Source organism: Callionymus lyra, chromosome 19 (genome assembly GCF_982586985.1).
Source record: "Callionymus lyra chromosome 19, fCalLyr1.hap1.1, whole genome shotgun sequence".
Lineage (NCBI taxonomy): Eukaryota > Metazoa > Chordata > Actinopteri > Syngnathiformes > Callionymidae > Callionymus > Callionymus lyra.
Window position 1 is genome coordinate 11444190 of NC_141836.1, and position 13095 is coordinate 11457284.

Sequence of the window (13095 nt, forward strand, 5' to 3'; positions counted from 1 at the left end):
AAAAAAACTCTCCTGCGGCCTTTGAACCTCACTTATGCTGCGGGTGCTTCGAGGATATAAGAGTTCAGATGCATGCAAGTAAATTCATTTGCCTTCCGGAAGAGAAAAGACAAAGAAGGACTGAGGATGCGGAGGAATATAGATATATTATATATTTATATATATATGTATATTTTAAAATATTATCATACCGCCTTAAATATTTAGACCACCAGGGCGTAACCAGGGTGATTATGGTGGAATAGACTTAATTCTTATGTAGCTATAGTTTCATGTGCACCTCACTGGTTACAGTGTGATTTTAAAAAACTATATGACTCTGTCTTACAACTTTCTGGACCACGGAAAAGAAGGCGATCAAAAACAGGACACGACGCTGACAAATAAACCAGGAACACACGCTTCTAAAACAGATGCTCGTTTTGCCTTTTTCACAATTTTCATACTGATAGCACACAATAGCGGTAGTTTTTTTTCCGGAAACAGCACAGCAAATAGAGGATGCTACCATGCTCACTAGATTTTCTTAACCCTATGCACTTTTTAGATTTTTCAACATGAAGTGGATCACGAGAGTCTAATCCGCTGTCGACTGTGGAACCGAACAAACTACATCGAAGTGAAAATTAAAAACGTAAAGAACTCAACACTGCTCACTTGATTCTCTGCTGTTTCCCCCCTTTATCCTCCGCCTCCCTTCAACCCTGAAACATATTGCTGACAAGAGAAAGTAAATAAGAATGGTAATAAAAAAAAAGAACCGTTGATGAGTAAAGAAAAGTATCGATGGGAGGATCTGAAGGGGCGAGGACGAAACGATGTGAGCTCCTAAACAGAACCAAAGTAAATGCAATTGAATAACTCTGTGCTCAACATTTGTTGTATAACAACTAATATGGAGTGCACAATTATTCAACTGTGGACGTACACTTGAATCATATATATCAGCATGTTGATATTTACACAGCACAGACAAATACATTCTCTCAAGTTAAATATTACTACATTTTTTTTTTCTTCCATAAATGTCTTTTTTTCCATGACAAGATTTCTTCTTAAATGTTCATCAATGAATGTTTTGGTATTTGTATCCAAGTTTTTCTCGTATAACCAAACAGACAATCCTCTGATGTCTTCTACAGTTAAATACAGCACGAGAATAAACATCATGTTACAGCAAAGACCCCCACACTCCCCCCCTCACACACTAGTGTCCCCCCCCCCCCTGGTCCTGATCCCCGAGTAGTGATTCCCTCCCCAGGCCCCGCCATGATCTGGCCCTTCATGCCTCCCTCCCGCCAACTGTCGACTCACAAATACACACACGGACTAACAGAGGAGTGCAGAAATGCAGGTGGTTTGTCGACAGCCACACTCCACGAACACAACATCACCCTGAGGAGAGGAAGCAGGGGAGCAAGAGAAAAGAGAGAATTAAAAATACATAAGGTTTGGTGAAGCGAGAAATATAAAAGCGATTCGAAGATGACATTTTCTGTGAATTAATTGAGCTGCAATGATTCCTTTTTAAATGATGAAAAGTAATCCTTGAGGAGTAGAAAATGTTACAATGGCTTCTCAGGAACTTGGTGTAATATTAAGTATATATTTTAATTTGTACCCTGATTAATATGTAGTTAAATATTTTGCAGTTTAAAGCTAAAAACGTGGAGATGATAGTACCCAGGAAGTTACAAATATGCAAATCTAGCTTTTATTTTTTATGTTCACTAAACTAATCATTTAAGAACATACTGGAGATAAATATAATATTTTTAGGACCAAGAAAGTTTTGTACTTAAGTGTCAAAATAAGAAGACAGAAGGTCATGCAATTGTCATATTTTCATTTAAAACAACTACAAAAAGAACAACATCAGTGTAAAGACTAGTCAATAACAAGTATTTAATTGACAGATAACGTAGAAGTATGATGTCATAAAAGCTGCTGGATGAAAATGTCAAGATCAGGTGTTACTTTGACACACATGTGTTATCCATGGTCTCACCTGCTTAGTTCAGATAAAGTTACAAGTCTACTTCCTTGACTATCATGTTTTTACGTGACAGTTTCCTGCACTGGTCGCTTACATAAGCCTCTGGTTGACGGTTTGATTATGAGCTTAAGTGTGCTTGTTGTTCTCTGCACTCACCCTCCTGCTGCTGTGGCTTCATAGGACCAGCTCACATCTGATTAGAGTAGGAGGTGGGCTGCTGGTCGTAGCCCTGGTTGTAGCCTCCCTCCTCGTTGTATCCGCCGCCGCCGCCGCCGCCGACGCCGCCGCCCTGCTGGCCGTACTCAGGCTGGTACCCGCCCTGGGAGCCGGCGTAGGGGTCCTGCTGGGCGTATCCTCCCTGAGCGAAGGAGTCGGGGGCGGGCTGCTTCTCCTGTGAGGGGGCGTACGTCCCGGCGAACGCAGCCATCCAGCCTGTCTCCTTGAACACGAACCACAGGTTCCCTATCCATAAGATCACGTTGATGAAGCCGAAAGCCTGCGAGGGGCGAGAGTTGTCGATGCGATCAGTGGAACAGCCGTCGAGTGATACACTTGGCCCTCGAGACGCCTACCACGGAGGTGTTGAGGCCGGAGACTTTGGGGTCGTAGACCTCACGGCAGCGGTTCTCTTCTTCCTCACAGGCCGAGATAAGAGTGACCACTCGCTCCGGGTCGGTGGCCGTCTTCACATCTGATAGGCCTTTAGCCCAAGCACATGATGACACCAGCCACATGAAGGAGAACACGGCCGTCACCGCAAAGTCCTGGAACAAAAAGAAAAAAGACATTTTTTAATCAACTGCTGTGAAGCCCACACAAGAATCAACAACGCCAGCAAATGAACGTACAATTCGTGCCCCCTTGTTGTTCTCACGGTACTTCTCCAGGACGAAACAGTACACGCCGAGAGCTGCCATAGAGTACAGGAAGGAGAAGACACCGATGGTGACGAAGAACTCAGCTGAGGAAGAGTAGTCTCCGACCAAGAACAGACGCTCGGGATTCCCCCCCTTACAGGTGGGAGCATCAAAGTACACCTGATGCAGCCTGCGAACACAGAGAAGGTTTCAAAACATCTTCAGTGATCAGAGCGAGCAGCCAGCGAGTCTTTCTTCTATTTATATGTCAGTTTGAGTAACGCAATATCAAATTGTGTTTATTCAGTAATAAGACCTGGAGGTGTCTTGTGAGTCATGTTTTATATTTCCTAGTTGATCAGGTGATGGATATGCTGGCCCTGACTATAATAAAGAACAATCTTATGTATAAAAAGAATGTACTTCTACTTATCGTAGTAGCAGCATTATTGTTAACAAAGGTATAAGAGGCCATTTTATTATTAGCAATTGCTGCTTTAGAAGTACATTTTTAGCAAGAGTAGTTAGAGTAGCAGGAGTAGTATTGTCGTGGAGGAAAATACATGAGTAGTAGCAATAGTTTTTTAGGTAGTTTATAGGTATTTGTAGTGGCAATTACCATTACATCTATAATACACCTGCTGCCGTTTTTCATTTTACTACTACTACTACTGCTGCAAATACTGCCACTAGTGACACAACTTATTTTACCAAGAATATTATTATTACTATAACTTGTGACTGAGATCTTGCTGTTTCGATCAAAGCAACAGATATGATTGTGTCGTTGTCTCCTGGAGCAAGAGACTCTCAGCCTAATGCCATTAGTGTGTTTTTGTTTGAATTGTTGACCTTAGATGATACTATTTTACTTTAGGGACTCAATTTCCACTACATCACTGTTCTTGCGATATTTTTGTATATATGTAGTTTGTTTTTTCGATATCTTTATTCTATTGTTTTTAGCTTTTATCATCTGTGTGCACAAACAAATGCAAATCTTAAAAAGCATAAAATTACATGTATATTGTTAATGTACATTAAAGCTGTTTTTGATCAATCATAGTGAGATCCATAGGAGTCACACTATTAAAGTGTTATTGTGATTTTAACAGTGTGAGTTACAATAGCAGCTTAAGCAGGTATGTTACTATATTAACAACTCTTGTACCAGCAGCATCAGTGGTTGTCTGTGTATCTGTTTGTATGTTTGTATGTAGAGGTGTGTGTATACATGTTAGTGTGTATTGTATATACGTAAGTATATATGTATAGGTAAGTTGTAATTAGTTGTATGTGTTTGTGTATGTTAATATCTACTTGTGTGCGTCTGTGTGTAAGTTTGTATGTAGGTATGTGTGTCTGTTTGTATGTATGTGTGTATATTGTGTGTTTGTGTTTGTATGTGTGTATATTCGTATCTACCTGTGTTGGTTTGTATCTACTTGTGTGTGTCTGTTTATGTGTGTATGTTTGTATTTAGGTGTGTCTATGTATGTGTGTATGTTTGTATCTAAATCAGTGTGTTTGTATGTGTGTGTATTTTCGTCTCTACCTGTGTGGGTTTGTATCTACTTGTGTGTGTCTATGTATGTGTATGTATGTTCGTATCTACATCGGTTTGTTTGCATGTGTGTATGTTAGTATCTACCTGTGTGGGTTTGTATCTACTAGTGTGTGTATGTTTGTGTGTATGTTTGTATTAAGGTGTGTCTATGTATGTGTGTATGTTTGTATCTAAATCAGTGTGTTTGTATGTGTGTGTATTTTCGTCTCTACCTGTGTGGGTTTGTATCTACTAGTGTGTGTATGTTTATGTGTTTATGTTTGTATCTACATCGGTGTGTTTGTATATACTTGTGTGTGTCTGTTTATGTGTGTATGTTTGTATTAAGGTGTGTCTATGTATGTGTGTATGTTTGTATCTACATCGGTGTGTTTGTATCTACTTGTGTGTGTATGTTTATGTGTGTATGTTTGTATTAAGGTGTGTCTGTTTATGTGTGTATGTTTGTATCTACATCAGTGAGTTTGTATCTACTTGTGTGTGTCTGTGTATGTGTGTGTATATTTGTATGTATGTGTGTGTGTCTCTATGTTTGTATGTACATGTGTGTGGGTGTGTACGTGCGTGTTTTCCGTGTATTATTAACTTAACTTAACTTATGAACAATTTATTTGTGTTTAATGTGAATAACGTGAACAAACTTGTAGTCAAGTGTTGAATAAATTCCTTTAAAAAAACATTTTCCTGCCTTTAAAATAAATTGTTGAATTTTATTTCCTGTGATGCTTCTGATAAACTTCCGAGCCGGTTTTGGCTCAACAAACACGTACCTGAAGGGGTATTCAAACTCTACTTCGATGCCGAGGTCACTCTCCGACCGGTTTTTACACTCCACGCTCATCTTGAACATGCCAGAGTAACTGCCACACGTGGAGAAGGCAAAGATTGCGAAAATCTGCAGGGCAAGAGGAAGGAAGTCACTGAGAAACTGCTGACATGTTAGGAAGTGGCTGCAGGAGAATCTGAAACATAACCAGCTGAAATGAAGATGATGTAAGGGTGTTATCAGAACGACGTAAAAAGAAGAAGAAAAAAAAAAGGAAACAGGAGCTGACATTCAGAGATTCCCCTACCCGCTGGGTTTCTGTGTGCAAATAAATACAGCGTGATCGGCAGGTTGCACAGCTGAGACGGAACCTGTTGCCATGGTTACCAGTTCTATCCACTGATTTTATGCTAAACACTGCAACAAAAGGACAGTGTATTCAAAGCAACATGCGACGAGTTCACGCGACTCACACTTTTGCTCATGATCTGAGCGTCACGTAACAATCGGGCGTGTAGAGATGAGCCATCTCTCGCTCGCACACGGGAGATTAGAGGAGTCAGACTATTTTTACCACACCCTCCCTGTGCCGCAGGCCAGATCGGATTGGACAGACAATCCAGCTATTAATCTGACTGAAGTGTCCCACCATCTGCCATCACACCCACACACGGCCACACCCCCGCACGTGAGCCCTCTTCCCCCCCCCATGGTCGTGTCTACCTGCCGCAGGCAGCAACACACTAAACTACTTACAGTAATGGTTGAGCTGCCACGAAAAAACCAGAAGGGTTTTATCTGCATCGCACAAAACCACGACTGAGAACGACTCAGATGGTAAAGATATACTTTTCAATCTGTGTTCCCCGGAGGACTATTAGCTGTGTTAGCATTTCAAACACCCTCTTGTGCTGCTGTTAAAAATCTTGTTCACCATCTGAGCAAACAAGTGTGAAAGTGAGAAAGGATCCGCCATCTGCGCCGAAAGCTCACGTCAGCCATTACAACCAATCCCTGCTCTTCACGACTACTTGCATTATTGAAGACGTTCGTAGTGACTGGGAACACAACAGCTTTATATTTGAGTGTCGTTTCTCACTACGAGCAAAAACTGTTGCTGTTTAATATGATAAATGCTCTCACAAACAGATAAACACTAATAGAAAAAATAAACCTCAAAAAAAAAGTCCATATACAGAAAATATAAATGTATTTTCAGAAAACAAATAACATCTAAGTCAGATGCTTTCCTTGATTCGTATCTAGATGTCTCTGTCTCTGCTATAACTAACAATAAAAATAGATACATATAAAAAAAATGTGTAGATCATCAATTTTCCTAAATTATTTAATTCAATTTATGCAAATAATGCTTTAATGTTGATGGATCAACGTTTTTATATCAATTTAAAATAATATTTGTATTTATATTTTTGTTTATGTATTGATTAATACAAGAGTTATGTAAAACGATTATTCCTGACTTAAATAATACATACATGAATATAGTTTTATTTTCAGATTATATATCAATACAAATGGTTAAATTAAGTTAAAAAGCTAATTTGTTAGCCATTTATATCAGTAAATGAGGATTTCTTCGTCAATAAAAGATTCATAAGAAGTCCAGACTAGCATCATTTGTGAGGACGGAGGAGAGATGGTGTGACGGCTGGCCTGGTAAGGAGATGACATGGTGTTTTGGTTGCCGTGGCAATGCTCTTGGCAGCGCCACATTGTGTGGAGGTGGGAGGCTGGTTTCTACCCATCCTGGTATGTTGGATGAGAGTCAACTCCTCTGTGACAAGAAGAAGATCCACGATAGCAGATAGAAGACAGTAGCCATCAGTCTGCTGCTCTCAGCGAGCCTCTGGTGCAGAGCAAATAAAGTCGTGGACAGAGACAAAGCCGTGGCTGCCCACATGAGCGTGAAGAAGTGAATCATCGTGTTGTAAAAAGGAGAGGCAGAGGAAGCTTTAACTGAGCAGCGTTTGGTTACGTATCAGCATCACTCTGGTTTGGTAACATCGCCGTTTCATATGAGGGAACAAATTAATAAATACAAACCTACACTTATATAATCAAGAGCATTTAAAAAATACATTAAAAGTTATAAATTCACTCCATGGAAGTTACATAACAACGTCCTCTTTAATTGTATTACTATCTAAGCACAATATAAAATCTCCTTTCATGAAGCAGTGCTTAATGTAAGTAACAGTACTCAATAATGATTTCATATCAGCAACAGGATGTTGTCTGCACAGAAGGATCAATATCTCTGTATTAATCTAATAGGAGTCCTCGATAATCGAATCAGGAATCTGCAGAAACAAACTTTGTCTGCATTGTTCACTTTCGGTCTCTCCAACTACAACACTGATATTAATTTGCTTCCATTTTATAAATGTTCACTTCGTTTTTTTGAGGTAAATACAGTTTACTTTCTCGTCATCTATCAGTTAGAAAATAAATATATTCATCGTAAGTTTTTATACGAATCCAGTACCATTTAAAATAAATACAAGTTCCCCACATTTAAAAACGAGCACTGAATTAGATGATATTTTTAAACCTGCCTGCCTGCTCAAGACCTTGGCTCCTGCAAGGGTTTGAGAGATGATATCTGCTGTCTGAATGACAGTGATTCAGCACAGACCACACATTGAGCGCGGTGTTGCTACACACTGAAGAGATTTAAGAGAGCGGCACCCCTCGAGCAACGACCACGTCAACATCCTATATCATCAGAGTGAACGCTGCTTTCACGCTCACACTAATGTCTGCAGGGAGTGAGTCACAACAACAACATTTACATGTAGGGGTGAAAGTTAACAAGAGGAGAGAAGGCCTCCGCTGAGAGGTTGGGTCTTATTTGGGGGGCTATCGGAGTGTTCTAACATCTTTATCAGCAATTCCCCCTAGAGACAGAGGGGGGTGGGTGGGTGGGGCAGGCGAGTGAGTGGGTGGGCAAACACATGAGTCACTCACAGGATGATATTTTCACCACACAAGGAGGCAAAATGCATTCAGAAAGAAGATGACTTTCAGTCTCTGTGCGAAGACAACTGTGTGGGAGAACACGAAGACGTGACGGTCATAATCATTCGGCCACATCTCCTGCGGAGGAACATCGCTGTAATGGCTCCTCTCCGGCTCCGATAGAATGCAGCAGCTTATGCGGAGCAACGAGGAAGCAGAGGGAGCAGCGGCTCCTCCTCTCCTCTGACAAATGATTCACATCCTCCTCGCCTCCTCCTCAGCGAGCCTCCTGATTGGTGGTGGGCCCGTAGTGACCCAGAAGGGGGCTGTGATGAGGTGCTGGCACACTCACACAGCTCCAGGGAAGGACTACAGAGTCATGCAGTGCAGTTGTGCTTCACTGGCAGATCTGCAGTGTGGCATTCTGTCGGAGCCACTCTGGTATGCACCTTCTCATCTGGGTCGAGTCGAGTGAGATGCCGAGGAGCTGCCGAAGGTGTCGTCAGGCGTTATGTGTGCTTCACGTGAAACATCCTGCAGTCGACGTCAATAGTCTATCGTGGTATGAGTCAGTTTGCTATTTAAACATCTTCCTCTCAGCCAATAAATTATCGGCAGGCTCATCTACCAGCAAATACCGTAATCTTTAGACCACAAGGAGCACTGGGGATTTTTGAGAAAATGTTAAGGGTTTAAAGTGCATCTTATAGTATGAAATATCCGGTACTTTAACTTAATTTTCATCATGGCAACAACTGAATAATTCCTTGGACCTAAAATACCTTTTTGACTACAACGTCTTTCGCAATAGTTTGAAATGTAAGATATATTTTGTCATTTAATTCCTGATGAATATTCTTTTTTTCAGTTCATAAGAACTTAATTAATAATATTTTGTACACAGTATTACTAATACTTACTTCAAAAAAGTAAAATAGAGAGTTTATTTAAATGTATTATGTCAAGGTTTTGCGAATAATAATTCAAACTCTATCTTAATTATATTAACACTCAACTAACATTATACAGGCATTTGCAAAAGCCTTGAAATAATTAATTATATTAAACTCACAGTTGTATTTTTTGAGGGTATTTACATGATTTGGCCTTTGTGATGAAGTAATTAAATATTTTTCAATTGATTTCTAATATTGACTCATCTTGCAACAAGAAGAAGAAGAATACAAAAAAGATGTTTTCCCTTTCGATATAGTTAATTAAATGTATCATTTTAATTTAAAAACTAAAAATAAATTGCATGAAACTGATAACAGATGCCACCTGGTGTGAAGAAGCTGTTACCATGGCAATAGGAGTAAATAGACATGATGTAATTTCACATGATGGAGACAAACACATAGTCAAGACTCCTTGTTAGCGCCAAAAGGCCTTCAAGTGTAATTAGTCCAGCAGATAGGGAAGCTGCATCTGTCCGCCCCGAAGACTGACAGCTACACACGGTTGTGTGTTTGTGTCGTTAGTTCAGTGTGTAGTTGTGAAGCCCCGACTGAGGGACGACTCCCCTGGGCCTCACTACTGGTCGTTGGCTCCACCATGTGGTGAGGAAGAGACGCACAGGAACCACACAGGAAATAAAAACCCACTAGTATGCGGAGGTCACGTCCTTCGAGAGAGAGACCGGAGAAAGTGGTGATGATATTGCCGTCTAGCATGACGTTGTGGTTCCACGCCGGTGACGTGGCAGCTCCCGCCGGCAGAACGTTACCATCACCAGCATCACCACTAACATCAGCATCACCCCTGGACTCCCACACTACACATGTATCGAGGTACAACACAAACAGAGGACTTACCCATTGTAGGGCTTTTATAAATCCCAAGGGCTGTTTGATTATTGTGAACTGTCCTTGCGCCACCAACTGCAAGAGAAAGAAAAGAACATTCGTTACAAAAAACAGCATCTTTTACCAAATAAAGAGGCACAATTGTTGATATATGGCTAGTAATTCAATTTGTTGTTGAATAATATTTGTTGCAAATCATACCGGAGCTATTTCATATCTATTAAACACTTCAGAGTCTTTATATTGACATTGAATTGGTGCAACAATTCAACTTTGCAATAATAACCGTGTGCAATTACACTGTAATTTCATATTTATATCTACTTTTGTCTTGTTAACAAATGCATATACCTTATATTTTCTTCTACTCATGTAAATGTTGAAACCTAGACACTTTTTGTCTGTCTTCTACATAAGACCTGCAACTAGAAATCAATTAATAAATGTAGATTTGATTGATATGATGGTCTAAATTAAACATTTATGTCAACACCAGTGGGGAGTTATTTATTAAGTGGAATCTAAATGGGATTGTCTACAGTTATTCAATGTCTAACAAGAGGATAATGTTTATAGTTACCTCCACCATGTTTGTATCTGTCTTTAAAGTGTGCTATAGGTCTATATTCATGAATTTATCTTCTAGGATTCCAGTTCTTTTTGTCTCTTTCTAACCCCTTCCATTTTCCCTTTTCCTAGCATTATTGAGTCCATCTTTACATTGAATTTTGACTTCTGGGTGCTACACAAACGTCATTTACATTCATATGTATGCAGGTGTTTCCAGTTGACATCATTTATTATCAGTATCAAAAAATATATTTCAGGGTGATGACAGGACGCCAGAGCAAACATGTCATTGTAGATGGAGATTGTGATGTTTCAAGTTTCATTTTCCTTCAAATTCAGGAAGGAATTGCTGTCTTAACATCTGCATTTTATTTGACCAAAATGGCTGTTGTAGTAGTCAGAGAGAGAGAGGGATGGAGAGAGAGAGAGAGAGAGAGATGAAGAGAGAGAGAGAGAGATGTATTAGCATCACTGTCAATCCTTTTTTTTTTCATCCTCTCATCCCTCATTTTGTCGATTTCAAACGAGTATATCCGGAATAAAATATGTTTTTTTATCCTAGCAGGTGAATGCGACACAGCAGAGCAGGCCGTCTGTGTGTGTGTGTGTGTGTGTGTGTGTGTGTGTGTGCGCGCATCAATAATGGCCGCACAGGAATAAAGCAGCAGATTTTCTTCCACAAAAAAATGATGTTCCCACAAAAAAATAAATAAACATGGTCGATATTCACCGACTGCGGTGTTTAGATGGAGGAGGAAAAAGGTGTGTGTGTGTGCGTGTGTGTGAGTGTGTGTGTGGGGCCTACTGCGGCTGCACGAATCCATCGCATAAACCGCAGCATCGAGCATTTATTAATAAAACAGCCATTAAACATATGTGCCGCCATTACTCATCTGGTTTCAACCGGTTTAAGCGACATTAAGACACGGATTCATCGACAACGATAGCTCGACGTCGCGGCCGTTAAATTAAAAAAAACGGTGAAAAATATACATTAACGACGATAAAAAGCACGAGATATAAGCACCGAGGTTTGTATTATTGTTTTATTTTCGTAAATAGTAAAAAAAAAAAAGGTCTTACCTGGTTTACGACATCCATCTCGGCCGCTTACTCGCTGATAAGAGGATCAGAGGGGCGGAGGGATGGAGGCGTCTCATCTGGAACAGCCCAGGGAGGGAGGGAAGACGCCCAGGAGGAAGAGCCGACTGCGTCACCGGGGCCTGGGATGAGCGCGCTGACGTCACCGGCGTGCCGTCCAATCACAGGCGGCGGGAGATGCGCCCGAAGGATGCAGGGAGGAGGGAGGGGCGGGGGTTCAGTGTTCACGCTTTAGTAGGCAGCGAGGATGGAGGGATGGATGGATGGAGGGATGGATGGAGGACAATCGTCCGCACAACATGCAATCTCTCGGTCCAAGTAAACATGTCCTCACGGAGCCCAAACGAGTCCAGATGCGAGCGTCCATCTGTCAGAGTCTTAATGGACGATTATATAATTTACTATTGTTTCCAGCAGCAGCTGTTACCAGTGTTTGTTCAGTGATTTTGTTTTTTTTTGTCGCACGGCTGGACCAATCAGGTGCTACTTCCTGTCCCTTCTAGTCTAAAGGGGGACAGAAGGTCAGTGGATTTGGAGGCGGGGTCGGGGGGTCGGGGGGGTCGTGTCGGTCAATACAAGAGGCACGTTCGTTGACCACCGAGACAACACGCTCCGTGTTTATTTTGTCCACGTAAAAGGTCTGGTGTCAATAGATACAATACAATCCCAGTGTTGACTGAGGACGAGAGGATACACTCATCTCAAGCCGCTATTCAAGCGAATGTTTGGACATATTTTGATTTCAAAAACGAATGAAAGCGACTTTGTCAAGAGTCAAGTACAGGACAATACTACAAATATATCCTTGTTACTATAGTATCACAATATATATCATATATTTGACTCTGTATCGTGATACGCATGGTATCGTCATCAATCTTGACGCGTTCATTTGTTTATATGTCATAACATCAGCTTTAAAAGCTGCTGGAGTCGACTGTATCCTCTCGTCCTCAGTCAACCGCCGGGATCTCGCAGGATTTCATTGTCCCTTTGGCCAAGGAGGACGTAAAGACTGCTGCCATCTAGTGGCTGAAAGTTTTATTAAAAAAGGAAACTGTGCTGTTGAATCCACGTGAAGTACTGGTACCGATAGATACTCTGCATTTACGTGAGACTGGATTTTACAAAACAAGTCAAAAACTAGAAAAAATATAACCCTAAACCTAAAAAAAACCATACATTCTCTCAATTAAGTGCGTATAAAATAAAATACTTCTATTTTTTATTTACAATTAACATCAAAATAACATAATATTGCGTCTTTTTAAATTCATTTTCTAATTGTAATTAAACTCCGGGAGCTAGATGGCAGCAGTCATCCACGGATAAATGAACAACACAATCCCAGTGTTGACTGAGGACGAGAGGATACAGCAGCTATTAAAGCGATTGTTTGGACATATTTTGGTTTAAAAAACGAATTAAAGTAGTTTTGTCAAGAGTCATGT

The 13095-nt window shown here is 40.6% G+C and overlaps 1 protein-coding gene across 1 annotated transcript; it reads right to left on the reverse strand.

The window, feature by feature from the left end:
* Positions 1 to 1258: 1258 nt before the first annotated feature.
* On the reverse strand, positions 1259 to 11771 carry LOC148059493 (synaptophysin-like). Its single transcript, XM_087781357.1, has 7 exons — positions 11627 to 11771; positions 9983 to 10048; positions 5191 to 5315; positions 2845 to 3043; positions 2569 to 2760; positions 2153 to 2492; positions 1259 to 1395 (listed from the first exon to the last, which is right to left on the reverse strand). Exons 1-6 carry the CDS (start codon positions 11642 to 11644, stop codon positions 2184 to 2186), a joined length of 909 nt encoding a protein of 302 aa, XP_087637483.1. The 5' UTR covers positions 11645 to 11771; the 3' UTR covers positions 1259 to 1395; positions 2153 to 2183.
* Positions 11772 to 13095: the final 1324 nt, after the last annotated feature.

Bases quoted from the DNA above. Each gene is read 5' to 3' on its own strand.
- LOC148059493 (XM_087781357.1), bottom strand. The intron at 5,316-9,982 runs GTAAGTCCTCTG...CTTGCCCTGCAG, and splicing joins TTATAAAAGCCCTACAATGG to ATTTTCGCAATCTTTGCCTT. The intron at 3,044-5,190 runs GTACGTGTTTGT...CTGTGTTCGCAG, and splicing joins GAGTTTGAATACCCCTTCAG to GCTGCATCAGGTGTACTTTG.